At 39.2% G+C, this 15,563-nt stretch overlaps 1 protein-coding gene across 2 annotated transcripts in view; it reads left to right on the top strand.

Moving 5' to 3' along the window:
- Positions 1 to 8,805, top strand: part of PNPLA8 (patatin like phospholipase domain containing 8) — a 48,878-nt gene extending 40,073 nt beyond the window's left edge. For both annotated transcript variants that reach the window (XM_055141495.1, XM_004602093.2), the window contains exons 9-10: positions 2,926 to 3,121; positions 7,765 to 8,805. In XM_055141495.1, coding sequence (XP_054997470.1) covers positions 2,926 to 3,121; positions 7,765 to 8,039 — 471 coding nt within the window. In that variant the 3' untranslated portion in view covers positions 8,040 to 8,805. The remainder of the gene's footprint in view (positions 1 to 2,925; positions 3,122 to 7,764) is intronic.
- The last annotated feature ends 6,758 nt before the right edge of the window (positions 8,806 to 15,563 follow it).

The raw sequence follows: 15,563 nt of genomic DNA, 5'->3' as shown, positions 1-15,563 counted from the left end.
TCAGTTTTTTATTTTTTTTTTCCTCTAACCATGAAATTTTGTTTCTTCCCCATGGCCACTCCTATCCTACAGATGGCTCCCTAGTCGCATGCCATAGCCCTCCATGCTTCAATTTTTACCATGGCTCCCTCTCAAGGGCCTATATAGCCCAGTTGAGAAGTGCTAGTCTAGAGGGAACGTTCAGAACCATCCCTGCTCCTAACACCAAGGCATATGAGGTGTGGGGTGTGAAAGAATTGACAAGGACCTGATAGCAGGAAATGATGTCAGGAAAGGGATCACAATTTTTTTTTTTTTTTTTTTAGAAAAGCATACTATCAGAAAAAGGAAATACTATGTTGGGAATTCTAACTGGGACAAAAGAACAGTGGAAAGGTTTGGACTGGAAGGAGGGAATGAAGGGTTTATGTCAACAGCAGCGATGCACAAAGATTTGAGTGCCATAATGGGAACAAGGGGAGTTTGGAACATAGGAATTTAACTCCTGCTGATTCTTTGAGGACAGTGAACTGGGTGGCATTACAAATTTGATCCACTCATGATGTTTGGTTCAAGCAGATAGAGTCTTAGTTCATCTGCTTCACAAGAAGAGCAGCCTACAGCTTGTTGTGTAGGCTTTTTGGTCTTTCATAGAGTAGACGTAAGTTGCCGTTTGTAATGAATTATCTAAAAGCACTTTGCTTAGTATCAGGCAAGTCCCATGTCGCACAGTCGTTTGCTGCACTTTGGTATGCTTTTTTAGGAGGGTGATCCTTTATGCTACCCTGCCATGGTACATTGAGTTGAGCAACAATGTAACTATAATTCTGTAATATTTCCTATATTATAAAAGCACAGCAGGTAGGGTGTTTGCCTTGCACACGGCTATCCCGGGTTCGATTCCTCCATCCCTCTCGGAGAGCTTCGCAAGCTACTGAGAATATCCCGCCCGCATGGGAGAGCCTGGCAAGCTTCCTGTGGCGTATTCGATATGCCAAAAACAAGAACAAGTCTCACAATGGAGACATTACTGGAGCCCGCTCAAGCAAATCGATGAACAACGGGAAGATAGTGCTACAGTGCTAAGTCCATAGCAGGGGGAGGGTGAGAAAGGGGGAGGGGTATACCCGGGATATTGGTGGTGGGGAATGTGCACTGGTGGAGGGATGGGTGTTTGATCATTGTGAGATTGTAACCCAACATGAAAGCTTGTAGCTATTTCACAGTGATTCAATAATTTTTTTTTAAAAAAGGTTAAAAAAAATTAAAGATAAATATGGTGGTAGCACATATGCTACTGTTTCCTCAGTCTGCCTCAGAAACAGATAACTTCTTTGTCAGCATGGACAGCAAGAGAGGTTTCACAGTTCTTGGGAGATCTGCTACCACACCATAGGGAAATGATCTGTACCCACTCTTCTCATGATTTTTTTTCTATCCTAGTCCTGTGTCTAATTGCAGACCTGCCTTTTGCAGTCTGTAGGTTTCAAAGACAGTCCCAACTGAATCACATCACAGCCACCAAGCGGCATTTATGAAAAGAGTCAAAGCCTAAAATATGATGAGCCTGTGCTGATCATATTCTACTCCTTTTGAAAGGACAGGGCTTCTAAAAGAACTGTGTGTGTGTGTGAGAGAGAGAGAGAGAGAGACAGAGACAGAGACAGAGACTCACAAATGTGGAAATGCTAAGACAATTAGACATTGGGAAGTATATTCTAGCAGAAATACATGTTTCCTACCCTGTATTAGGATTATTTTAGTAAGTTTCTTACTAGGAAGGCAAAAAAACAAAAACTCTTAAACCATGTTTTTGAAAAATAGATGAGAATTAGTTAAGCTAAGAAGGGCCTAGAGAAGAGGATTTTAAAAGAGAGATGAAAACATATACAGGGGCATGAAGTCAATAATGCCATTCATTCATAAAAACACAAATAATCAGGAATGTGTTCTGGGGTGGGGAGTGTCCAGTTCCCATGCTGTGTTAGACTCATGAAGCCACAGGTCTGGCTCTGGTACGTGATGGGACAGGTACACATGCTTCTTGGCTGTCTGTCGCCCAGTTCTCTGTATTTTTATGGCCTGAGAAAGGTGTTAGGAATATCCAATGGCTCTGGGCAAAAAATGGTTCCCATCCTTAATCAGAAGAACAATTTTGGAGCTAATAGATAAAAATTACTGAGAAGGAGATTTGGACTTTTTAGAACTGCAAGTTGTCAAGTAATGTATAACGTCTCAAAATGGAATGGGTACACTAATAGCAGGTGAGGGTCATCTCAGGTAGTCCTTACTGATTTTATGCTTTTATTAGACTACGTTTGTAGAGTGCTCCATACAAGTGTGGCCCTATCAGTACATAATTCTTTTTAATTACTCAAAATGGTCTTGTTTATAGGTAAATATTTACAAAGTGTGCCTACTTTGTTTACATCTATTCAAATTGTGATACCTTGGAATTCTTAACAAACTTTTGGATTAAATTGGTTGAATTAAACTTGATTATATATAAATTGTAAAAGAAGAATTAATTTTAATCATTTGGTAGAGCCACCTTTCTTAGATTAGACTTATTTAGGTTCAGTATTAAACCACTATTAACAAGAACTCTAGTTTTAAAAGTAATTCATTTCAGAAGTGTGAGCAGCATATGCAGAACAACCCACAGTGGTCAGAGAAATTCCATAAAAGGAATGGAAATCTATAAGAATTTTTTTAATGAGCCCAGTAAATTTTCATGATTTTGCAGTCTCATATATGAAATAAACTCACTTTAAAGGATGTCTTTTATTAAAATAATAATAAATAATTTGGTCAACTTAATATGTAGTACAGTTTTCCCTGTGAGAGCATTTCAGATTAAGATAAAACTTTGTTTATATTTATAAAATAAATCTTCACTTTTTAAGAGTTCCATACCCTTTTTTTTTTTAACTTCTGTTTTTGCAGGATGGAGGTTTGCTCCTGAATAATCCTTCAGCGTTAGCGATGCATGAGTGTAAATGTCTCTGGCCTGATGTCCCCTTAGAGTGCATAGTCTCCTTGGGCACTGGACGCTATGAGAGTGACGTGAGGAACAACGTGACACAAACGAGCTTGAAGACCAAACTGGCCAATGTCATCAACAGCGCAACAGACACTGAAGGTCAGTCTAGTTGTTTGCTACTGGGGGCACTGTTATTCCCAGAATTGTGTTGTTTGCTCTAATTTGAAAGTGCTGCTTCCAGGAGACCTATATTGTGTCCACATTATGGGTGCAGGAAGCTTGCACACTAGAAGCAAGTCTTTGGTTGTTTCTCTTTTCTCCTCACCCATTTCTTCCAAGTAACCTTAGACCCTCACTTCAACTGTGAGCCGCAACTCCATAGGAGGTTATGGAACTTAAACATGTTCTGGTTTTAGTGAATTTTATGATGATTTGTCATCAGTTAAATGTGATGTGTACTTGTGTTTGGACCTGTACAGCAGCCAGTTTGTGTGAAAATTTCTCCAGCAAAAAGAGGGACTATGAGAGGAAAATGTTTTAAGACATCCTATCCTAGATTAGACTGTTTTTTACCTAGGGGCTCTTTGAAAAATCTCCAGTGCAGAACAGACTCTTAGGCCTGGTTAGAGAATCACTCATTCTGTCTTTCTTTCTCTCTTTCTTTTTTCTCCCTCCCTCCCTCCCTCCCACCCTCCCTCCCTCCCTCCCTTCCTTCCTTCCTTCCCTCCCTTTTTGGATCACTTCCCGCGATGCTTAGGGGTTACTACTGGCTCTGCACTCAGGAATCACACTTCTGGCGGTGCTCGGGGGACCACATGGGATGCTGGGGACAGAACCTGGGTCAGCCATGTGCAAGGCAAATACCTACCTGTTAGACTATTGCTCTGGCCCTGGGTTAGACACTCTTGAGCCATTTAAGAAACAGGGAGATAAAAATGGGGTCAACTTGGTTCAGATAAACACATGATACGAGCCATTTATTCCCTTCCTCCCTAAAACAATAGAAAACTGGTTCTCAGACATTAAATGACAGATGGCACAGCAGTGTGTCTGAGAGGAGAAAAATAATCACTATAATTGCCCAAGTTGGGTGGTAACACAGGAAGGGGAACTCCTCCGCCCCCAAAACCGGACAATCTCTTAGAGTTTAGGAACAGAGTTCAAGAAGGCTACGGAAACTAGAATTTGTGGGCAAAATACTATAGAGGAGGCAGTTTCACAGGGAATGCTCCAGAAATAGAGTCCCTGAATACTGATCTCATGTGCATGTAAGAAATTTACCCAAGACTGGTGGCTGGAGCCATAGCACAGCGGGTAGGGCATTTGTTTTGCACACAGCCTACCAGAGTTCCATTCCCAGCATCCCATATGGTCCCCTGAGCACCACCAGGAGCAGTTCCTGACTGCAGACAGGAATAACCCCTGAGCATCACCGGGTGTGACCCAAAAAGAAGAAAAAAAAATTTACCCAAGACAAGTGAAAGAATCACCGGAAAGGATTAGACAAGAAAGTCCTTGTAGCCTAGAAAGGGCCCAGGCCCGGTTCCATAAGCTCTTAAGAAAGATATTATAAGACATGAGTTTTCAGAAGGATGTTGTTTGGTTACAACAACAAATTCTAATCTATAGGTGACTCTGGATCCATCTTAACAAGATTCATAAACAATACCCCAAATGTCAAATTGAACTTAGTTAATAACATCCCTAGTTAGAACAAAATACATTAATAGTTAAAGATAGGAAATGCTAGCACACTGAAGTAAAACATTTACAGCATTTGAACACCTAATAAAAAACAACTAGGCATCAGGGCTGGAGTGATAGCACAGTGGGTAGAGCGTTTGCCTTGCACACAGCAGAGCCGGGTTCGATGCCCAGCATCCCATATAGTCCCCCGAGCAGTGCCAGGAATAATTCCTGAGTGCATGAGCCGGGAGTAACCCCTGTGCAATGCCGGGTGTGACCCAAAAAAGAAAAAATAACCAGGCATCAAAGAAGAAAAGCTACACTTTACCAAGAAAAAACTATAATCAATTAGAATAGTTTAAATATGAAACTTAAAGATAGAATAGATAATGACCTTATAGTAACTTTTTAAGAATATGTTCAATGAGAAATGGAAAGACATAAACTTAAATGAGAAAAGAAATGAAAGGTGTACACAGGATCCAAATCAAACTTCGATAAATAAATACAGTGTGAATTGAAAAATACAGTTGATATAATTAATAGCTATTCTACACAGATATGCATAAAATAGGAGTAAATACTCCCAGCTTATTCTGGAAGGACAGTGTCATACTGATACCAAGTCCAGAAAAAATGATAAAAACCAGAAAATTTATCAGTCAGTATCCCCTACTGATAGATGCACAGAGAAATTCTTAGAGTATACTAATAAATTGTGTTTAGCAATACAAAAATATTTAAAATGGAGAAAAAGATATAACCAGATAGGGTTCATCAGGATACAGGATTGGTTTAATATTCCCACCCATTGTAGACTTTCCAAAATTATTTGAGTTTTTCTGAATGAGCCACATTCTCTCGACTTTGTTGCTCTTGCATATGTTTTCCTCTTAGTAAAAGTGATCTTTTTCTAGCCCCCTTCTCTGCTTAACTAATTTATACCTACTCTTCCATGGTTCATGAGTCATTGGCAAGAATCTAACTGAAGTAATCCTAACACAGACTAGAAAACACACTTTTCTCCAGGAAGATAAAATACTGCTGAATGTCTTAGTGTTTTTCCATTTGTAACTTTGATTTTTAAAAAATAGCCCTTTTCAAAAGCTGTTTCTTGGGGTCAGAGAGATAGTATAGTAGGTAGGGTGCTTGACTTCCATGTTGCTGACCCAGGTTTTGTCAAAATCACATAATAGTCCCCTGAGCCCTGCTGGAAGTGATCCCGGAGCACAGAGCCAGCGCTAAGCTCTGAACACCCTGCTTGCGGCCCCAAAGCAAAACAAAGACACATCTCAACTGGAATACATTTCATCATTGGCCCATCCATCATATATATGTTTATGATAACAGATATGTGCATAAATTTATTTATATAATAAATTTCCAAATGCCTAAGTAAGCCAATAAACAAACACTGTTGGAGCAGAGGACAGGAATTAAGTCACTTGCCTTGCACCTGGCCGATCCTGTTTGAATCCCCAGCACCGCAGATGTTCTCCAAGCGCCTCCAGGCATCACTCCTCTAAGTGCAAAGCCCCTGAGCACCACTGGGTGTGGCACAAAGATGAAAATAAATATGCTTTGCTTATTAACTTCTTGTCTTAGTAACAGATCATAAATTGACTCGCAGACTTTAATGCCATTAACCATAAAAATCCAAACCAGATTTTCTGGGATAGAGTTATGCAGAATGATGTAAAATTTTAATAATTATGATAAATACTTAAAATAGTCCAGACAGTTTTGAGCTTTTTTTTTGTTTTGTTTCGTTTTTTGAAGTAAAAACATTTTATCGGGAGTCTTTTAGGAAGGGGGAGGAAGGAGAGAAAGTGAGAGAGTAATGCACTAATGAGGGAACGGGCTTCTCCAGAGACGGAGAGAGTCCCCACACATCCCAGCATTAGACCTGAGAGCATGAAAGTACATATCTCAAGCGGGGAGATGTGGGCAGCACATGGGCTTGGGCAGCATCTGCCTAGTCCAAACAGTTTTGAAAAAGAACAAAATTTCAAGGTTTATACCCTCTAACTTGACGATTAAAAACAAAACTACAGTAAGAAATGGGCTATGGTATTTGCGTAATAAGAGAACAGTGGCACATAGTAAGAGTATAGTAAATGATCTATGCATATAAGTTTGAAAGATTTTTGGCAGAAGATTTCACAAAAGAAAGGAGAAATCTTTTCAACAAATGGTACTGGGACAACCATGAAATACCCTTATTTAAAGAAGCTAAGCCACATATAAACCCACATACAAATAAAATTTCAGTGGTCACCACATTCCAAATAGCTAACACTGAAGAGAACAAGAATGATGGAAAACAAATTATAGTGTAGCTATACAATTGAGTGCTATTCCATAATAAAAAAGAAACTTATTTGTTTGTTTTGGCTTTGGGGACACATAGCAGTGCTTCTGGGGGTAGGCGGCCTCTGCCAGTGGTGCCAGGATAATTCCAGGGCCTTCCATGCATGCACTGAGCCTGTCTATCTTTCTGGGCACATAAGCAATTTCTATTGTAATGCTACAACATGATGAATTCCAATAGCATTGTGCCAGGAAAATTAAACAGTTTTTGTTTATATGGAATTCTAGAAAAGGAGACTAGAAAAGACACACAAAGGAACTTCTCTCTAAGTCAGGGCCACTCTTAGCAGTGCGCTGGAGCTCCAGACTTGATGGTTTGATGCTCAAGCCTGGTGACGTAGGAGGTGGGTTAAGCAGCAGGGTTACACGAGTAGCGTTCAGGGTCCGTGTGGTGTGGAGAGCAGCCCAGAGCTTTGCCATGTGCTCTCTCACGTGAGCTGTCTTCCTAGCTTGTGTGAAGAAATTTCCCGGAGATGTCCTATGTCAGGACTGTTGGAGTAACACAAGTATGTGTGTTTGTCGAAACCTGTCAGATTGCTTTGGGAGGTGTATGGTATTTTGTAACCATCTTTACTGTTACACAGTTCTTATTTCTAACATTAGTTATCGGCAGTCATGAAATAAGCAAGGCTATGTCATTTGCCCTAAAAGACAATAGTTTTAAGTAAGAATAATAGAATAATAGAGGTCATTAAAGAATTACTCCGGTTTCTTACCCACCCTGTCTTCTCTGTTTATTTTGACAGAAGTCCATGTGATGCTTGATGGTCTGTTACCACCTGATACCTATTTCAGATTTAATCCTGTAATGTGTGAAAATATACCTCTAGATGAAAGTCGAAATGAAAAGCTGGATCAGCTGCAGCTGGAAGGATTGAAGTACATAGAAAGAAATGAAGAAAAAATGAAAAAGCTGGCAAAAATATTAAACCAAGAAAAAACAACCCTACAGAAAATTAATGATTGGATAAAACTAAAAACTGACATGTATGAAGGTCTGCCGTTCTTTTCAAAATTGTGATGAGTGTACATCAGTTATCATAAATGAAGTCGTGCTCAGAAGATCCACCAAATTCAGCAGGAGTTGTGGGGGTCAGCATGCATATTACCTTTGAAATATTCGTGAATTCTGGAGAGTCCTGAAATAGGCAATGCTTGTACCAACTTGCATATCACAGAGGGAATGCTGAATTACAGAATTCATTTTGGAATTAGGTTTTTCATGATGTTTAATAATTAATTTTCAGAAATCACCAATGTGTTAGTTGGTTTTAGTAGATACTGATATTGTTTGGTGTTTGAAAATATATCAATAGATGTGCCAAATAAGAACTGAAAATATCATATACTCTGTATTTTTGCTTTAGTCACTATCATCATGTTGAAGATATCATCTGTTTTCTTATGAAAATTCATGAGTAGAAAAGTTAATTTCTTCTTATTGTACATCATTTACTGCACCCCCACTAGCGACATTCTACAATCCAAACGTTCCCTTTTACATATGTATCCAGACATAAGCAGAAAAAACTAGAATTTTTCTGTCAAAGGACATCCACATTTGAAATATGAAAGAACCAAGTATACTTTTGTATTCAGAATTTGATTATTGTAACATTGTTTATTTAGATAAGTGACTGCCTTTGCCCCTGAAATTTCAAAATAATGTAACTTGACTTTTTATGCTCTGGCATCTTATTCAGTGTTGTAAAATTAATTGAATAGACTGAGAAAAGATCCTGATCATCAAGAAAAATAAAATATTTAAATCTATTGTTAAAAGCTAATGTCAGCTTAAAATGGTTCAGTGTATCTAACCTTTTCTTTGTAGAGTTTAAATTCTGTCCAAAGAATTGTTTTTTAAACTTCCTTTATATGATTTCTTGCACTGCTGAAACAAAACAATCTGTTTGACCACAATTTTCCTTTAACTTTATGAATTTCACAGATAGAGGTTAATACACCAACATGAATCATTCTTGTGCCAGTGTTTCTCAGTTGGACAATATGTGAATGCCCAGGATAGTCAAAGGGGACCTGCAGTTGGAAAATCACATAAATGGTGACCTGTTGCACAAGATGAGAAGGCCAGCCAGTAGGACATGCCCGCAGGAAGGGCACAAGGTCACAGGGGGCCAAAGTTGGAAAAAGGTTGAGAAACACTGCTGTCTGCCAACTAGATTCATCTTTCTTGTATTTTCTATTTGGCATGTAAATCCTTGTATTACGATGTATCAGAATTACAGCAGGGGGTAAAGTAACCTTTGCTTTGTAAGTATAGGAAAGCCAAATTCTATAGTGTGGACCATCTTACTGCTTCTTTGCAACATTGATTCTCGGAGGCAGTAAGGTCTGCTTCAAAGAATACTGGAAGCTCGGAGGAGTTGGAGTCTAGATGCTAATGGGGCGCTGCTGTAGAGTCTTTCTGAGGAAAACCAGTTCTAAATTTTCTTTTACTCATCTTTCATGTAACCAAAATAAGCAATTACTGCAAGTGTATTTACAAAAGATATGACAATCAATTTTTAGTCCTGGAAGGAAAAAAAAAGAAATAGGAATAGTACAGTAGGTAAGGGTCTTGCTTTGTCTACAAAGGACCTGGATTCAATATCCAGTATCCCAAATGGTCCCCCAAGCACCACCTGGGTTGATCCTGAGTAAGACCTGGGTACCCAGTATAGCCCAAACTCCCCTATTTCCCCTGCCTCCTTCCACAACCCATTCTCTTACTGCTTATAGTGTTTCAATCCAAGAATGCAAGTATGGTTCAATATATACAAATTAATAGAGTATACTGTATTAACAAAAGGAAAGATAAAAGTCATACATACCTAATCAGTTGATGCAGAGAAAACATTTGACAAAAAAATATAAAAATGGGATAGAAGAAAAGTTCTTCAAGATAGTCACAGCCATTCACAACAAGCCCCCAGCCAATATTATACCCAACCAAAAAAGCCTCTTTTTGAGACCAGACAAAGCAAAGATGTCCATTTTCTTTGCTTTTACTCAATATAGTTTTGAAAGCTCTCGCCACAGCAATTAGACAAGGAAAAGGGACCCAAATTAGAAGATAGACTTGCTATTTGCAGATGACATGATTTATATACATAGAAGACTGCTCTAAAAATTTCTTAAAACAATATGCCAGTACAGCAAAGTAGCAGGCTACAAAATCAACCCATAAAATTCTTGCATTTCTATAGGCAAATTATGAAAAGAAGGAGACTGCCCCATTTCAAATAGTGTCCAAAAACATCAGAAACCTAGGAATCAAAGATATGAAACATCTACACATTGAAAACTCCTTAAGTCACATTGAAAACTCAACATCAGGAAATGGAAAATCATTCCATGCTTATGGGTTGGAAAAATTAATATTGTCAAAAATGATCATCCTACCCAAGGCTTTATACAGATTCAGTACAATTTCCATCAAAATTTCAATGACTTGCTTCAATATAAATTTTTAAAACTACTGAGATTTATATAAGATAAAATACCTTAGATAACCAAAGATTTTTTTAAAAAATGAGGAGTTTTATACCTCATAATTTCCTGACTTTAAGTTGTAATTTAAAGCTATAGTAATTGAGCTATAAAACTTTGTTTCTGAAAAATCTGTTCATACCAATGGAATAGAATTGAGAGCTTAGAGACAGCTTGTCTGTGACAAAGATGCTGGGTTCATGAAAAGACAGAACTCTTCAGGACATAGAGGTCCGTGGTATTTTCAGTTATTTGATTCCATTGGCAAAGGCAAAAATAGTACCACATTAAATTAAAAAGATTGCACATAAAAAAGGAAATGGTTAAAATGAAGACTCCCACTGAGTGGCAGAAAATCTTTGCATTCAGTACACAGATAAGGTCTAATAGCCAATATATATAAAGCACTCAGTGCTCAACAACAAAAAACCTCCAATAACTTTATACAAAAATTAGGAGAGGAGATGAATAGACACTCAACAAGAACTTGTGGATGGCCAATAAACAGGAAAAAGTGTTCATTGTCACCAAAGAAATGACAATCAAAACAATGAGATCGCATCTCAGTTCAATGAGAATGGCATATATACATAAAGTATTGGAGAAAATAAAAAGTCTTAGTGGGGTGTGGTGAAAAAAAGGAATCCTCATTCTTGGTATGTTGTTTATTCAAACATCTATGGGAAACAGTATGGAGATTTACCTAAAAAGAGTTACCGTATGAACCAATGATCCCATTTACTGGCATCTGCCCACAAAGCACAAAAACATTAGCTCCAACAGATGTATGCACACCTGTGTTCATTACAGCTTGAGCACAATACCCAGGATATGAAAACCACCCAAATGACATGAATGGAGAATGTTGTGATATATAAATACAGTGGAGTACTAAAGAACTATAAGAAATCTTTCAGTTTGCTGCAGCTTGGATGGAACTGGAGGGCATCATATTTAGCAACATAACTCAGGGGGATAAGGACAAATACAAGATGATCTCACCATTTGTGGTTTATAAGGAAGCAAATTAAGGGAATAAAAAGGATTGATGACGGACTAGAGTGATAGGACAGTGGGTAGGGCGTTTGCCTTGCATGTGGCCGATCCGGATTTGATCCTGGCATCCCATATGATCACCCAGCACCATCAGGAGTGATTCCTGAGTGCAGAACCAGGAGTAATCCCTGAGCATTGCTGGGTGTGATGCCAAAAGCTAAAAAACAAAAGGATTGATGACAGAACCTTGATCTTTGATTACAGAACAGATTACCAAGCAGTGGGGGGAATAAGAGAGAATAAAGAGTGAACTAGAAATAATATAATACTGGTAGAAGGTAGTTTGTTGGTGGTGGGGTGCAGTAACTTTGTACATCAAAGCTATGAACAATAACATGTAGCTATGTTACACTATAGTAATTTTTAGGGTCAGGGTAATAGTATAGGGGATAGGGTGCTTGCCTTAAAGTAAGCCTCGAGCATCAACAGGTGTGGCCCAAAATACCAAAACAAAAAAAAAAAGGAAAAAGAATAGGGGGGCTGGAGCAGTAGAACAGCGGGTAGGGCATTTGCCTTGCACATGGCTGACCTGGGTTCAATTCCCAGCATCTCATATGGTCCCCTGAGCACTGTCAGGAGTAATTACCGAGTGCATGAGCCAGGAGTTACCCCTGTGCAACGCCGGGTGTGACCCAAAAAGCAAAAAGAAATAAAAAATAGGAAGGAAGAATTGATGGAGGAATTGAAGGAAGAAAGAAAGAGAAGGATGGAGGGAGGAAGGGAAAAGGAAGGAAGGCAAGGTAATGGGTTATTTAGCTTATCAATTACATGAAATAAAATTTTAAAATTATTCAGATGCTCAGGCCTTTTTTTTTTGATCACTGAAACTATTTATTTTCAACGTTTTTTTTTCCTACTTATTTCTTTAATTGAATCACAGTGACATACACACTTATAAAGTTGTTCGTGGTTGGATTTCAGTCATATAATGCTCCAGCACTCGTCCCTTCACCAGTGAACTTTTCCCACCACCAATGGTCCCAGTTTCCCTCCTGCCCCCCCACCCCACTGTCTGCCACCATGGCAAGCACTTTTCTTCTCTCTCTCTCTCTCTCTCTCTCTCTCTCTCTCTCTCTCTCTCTCTCTCTCTCTCCCCCCCCCCTTTAGAACTCAGGCCTTCTTGAGTACCTTGAAATTCTTATTTATGTAATAAATGGTATAGTGGCAGCAGTTAAACTTTGTTCTTGTTGCAGCTCTAATTTTTGTTTTGGGGCCACATCTAACAGTGCTCAGGACTTTACTCCTGGTTCTGTACCAGGGGCCACTCATGGCAGTGTTCAGGGGACCTATGCAGTGCTGTAGGGTTGGCTGCATGCAAAACAAGTGCCTTAACCTCTCTGTACGGTCTTACCTGCCCAGATTTTTACTTTAAAGAAAGTAAGTATAGCCCCTGCTCTGTGGTTGGTAGATGGCTGGAGGGCTAGGGGTGCATGCACAAAGACTGGGACTTGATCCCCAGCATGCACAAACCTGAGCACAAACCAGGTGTACCCCTGGGGACTCAGCACTTGCACTTTTGGACCTTCAGCAGCTCTGCATCACTGGGCCACACATCAAACTGTTTTGACCCAGTTGGCAGAGTTTCAGTGGGAGTGACCCCCTCGAGTTCCTGACCATGGGTGCTTCTTCCACTCCCCTCCAAAACAAAGCATTTCAGAATTGTCCTAGAAATACAGGGCTGGATAGGATTCCCCCTCCACCGCCCCATCCCAGGGGGATGAAGAAAGCCTGGCTTGGGTTATAATTACACTGTGTACTTCTTCCCTCCTACGCCCCTTTTATCTAGGTGAAAGCAGACGTCAAGGGAATCTCTTGAGAGGGAACGAGTCACAAAAGGTCAGCACGCAGTCTGAAAGTACAGAGAGAGTCTTAGAACTTTGTTTTGATGAGAGGGTGGAGGGGGCCCCTTAGCTTTGTTCTCTCCCAGCAACTGCGGGCAGCTACCTTCCTTCTCAGTTGATACAGAGCTGCTTATTCCTGAAGTTATGAGGAACCCTAATGTCAAATCCCAAAATGTTACCTACTGAGTTATGCTCTCAGAATAGTGGGTTTCTTATGCTTGCCAAGCATTAGTGCTAGTCATGTGACTAAAAACAGATTGACAACATACAAATTACAGTATCTGCTTTGAGTAAATATGAAGTTACCAGTGATTTCTGAAGATTCACTGTCAAATAGTTCTTCCAGACCACAAATACTTAATATTCAGGTGCAACTAGACCTACTTATAAATAAGAAAAATACAAATAGATAATCAGAGTATTTCTGGGAAATCTTTATAACAGTCATTCCATACAGCAATGCTTAGGAGTTACTCCTGGCTCTGTACGCAGAAGTTACTGCTGGAGATACTTAAAGACGCCAGGGATTGAACACTGGTTGGCTACGTGCAAGGCAAACACCCTACCTTCTGTACTATTGTGCCAGCCCCCAAATGTAACTCTGTCTTTTGTTTTTATCAACACTTACTGATTTCCTCTTGAGCAATACCGTGTATAAGAATACTCGGGTTGTAATTTCTTTCTTTAACTACATAAATTAGCACCTAAATATGTTTTTATTTCCCATCCCTATTTCTTCAACTCTTCATTTGCTAACAAAATGTGTACCTGGATGTGTGGTATGCCGATTTTCAGTTACTCTTGTCCTTATTTGTACCTGAAACTGGTTATCCGAAAGAACTCATCCAAGATAGCTCTTACCTTCCAATGAGGTCAGTGCTTTTCTTTGTTCAAAAGCAGAGTGACTTTCTTTTGGGAAAGAACAGAAGAAAGTTCTTCTGAAAGATAGACTTGCTACCACGTAGGTTATGGATTCTCCTTTGAATTATTTTTTTAATATAGTACATTCTTTATGAGAAAAAAGTTAAACAACCCCCTTATGTTTTTTCCCAGTCATAATTCTGTGATAATTTCTTTTTAAAAATAAGATGATACTGGCTTTTTTTTTTTGCCAGAGTTTGGGGAGGTCACACCCAGTGATGCTCAAGGGTTACTCCTGGCTCTGCAGTCATGAATTACTCCTGGCAGTGCTCAGGATGGCAGTATGAGATGCCAGGGATTGAACCCAGTGAGGTAAACAGACTACCTGGTATACTACCGCTCTGGTTCCCAAATAAGATAGATACTGGTCAGGTAAGTTAAAAGAAACACTTATCAATCATAGAAAGCGTTGGGATATTCTGTCTTATTATCCTGTAACATTTAACTGGTGTCTAGCAAAGTTTGATGAGCATACTTAAATTAGCAAGTTTTCATTTATGTCAAGGAATATATTCCATTTTGGTAATTTTTTTTAATATTATAAATCAAGCAGAGTATGCCGTGAAAGTGACTATGTAGTAGGTCCTTAAATGATATCTCAACATCCTCTTTTTGTACTGTTGAAAAGGGATGAGAATGCAGCTGTGTTATTGGGGGTATACTTTGTTTGAGCTGCTAAATTTGATCCCTTAACATTATGAAGTAGAAGGAAAAAAGACATAAGTTAATAAGAAAAAAATCTTTGCAAGCCTTGTTGAATTAACTGGAAAACATTGAACACGAAATTCTTGATGCAGGAGAGATAGTACAGCAGGTAGGATGCTTGCCTTGCAAGCAGCTGACTCAGGGTCAATCCTAGGTACCACATAAGAGCCTCTGAGCCTCCCAAGCAGTGATCTTCACAGTTTGGTGCTCTGGCATCACTCCCAGCAGTACACAGGGAACTTTGTTGTGGCACGAATAGTGATAGTAACATGCAAAGCATGGGGACCAGTCTTTTGAAGCATCTTCCCAGCTCTAGTATGTTATTTTTGATTCAATGATGAAATGAATTGAAAATTTTTATTTTCTAATAGATTGTTTCTGATTCCCAGAAATACATATAATGAATAGAGATCTAGCAATAATTTGATTTTCCAGCTTGTGAAGTGTGGTCAGAGAACTTCAGGCTTTGAAAGATAATTGCTGTTAGAAATAAGTACCAGGTTTGCTCCATGGCTTAGAAGCCGGCCTCACAT

Source organism: Sorex araneus, chromosome 1, assembly GCF_027595985.1.
Source record: "Sorex araneus isolate mSorAra2 chromosome 1, mSorAra2.pri, whole genome shotgun sequence".
Taxonomy (NCBI): Eukaryota; Metazoa; Chordata; class Mammalia; order Eulipotyphla; family Soricidae; genus Sorex; species Sorex araneus.
This window is presented reverse-complemented; position numbering and strand designations above follow the sequence as displayed.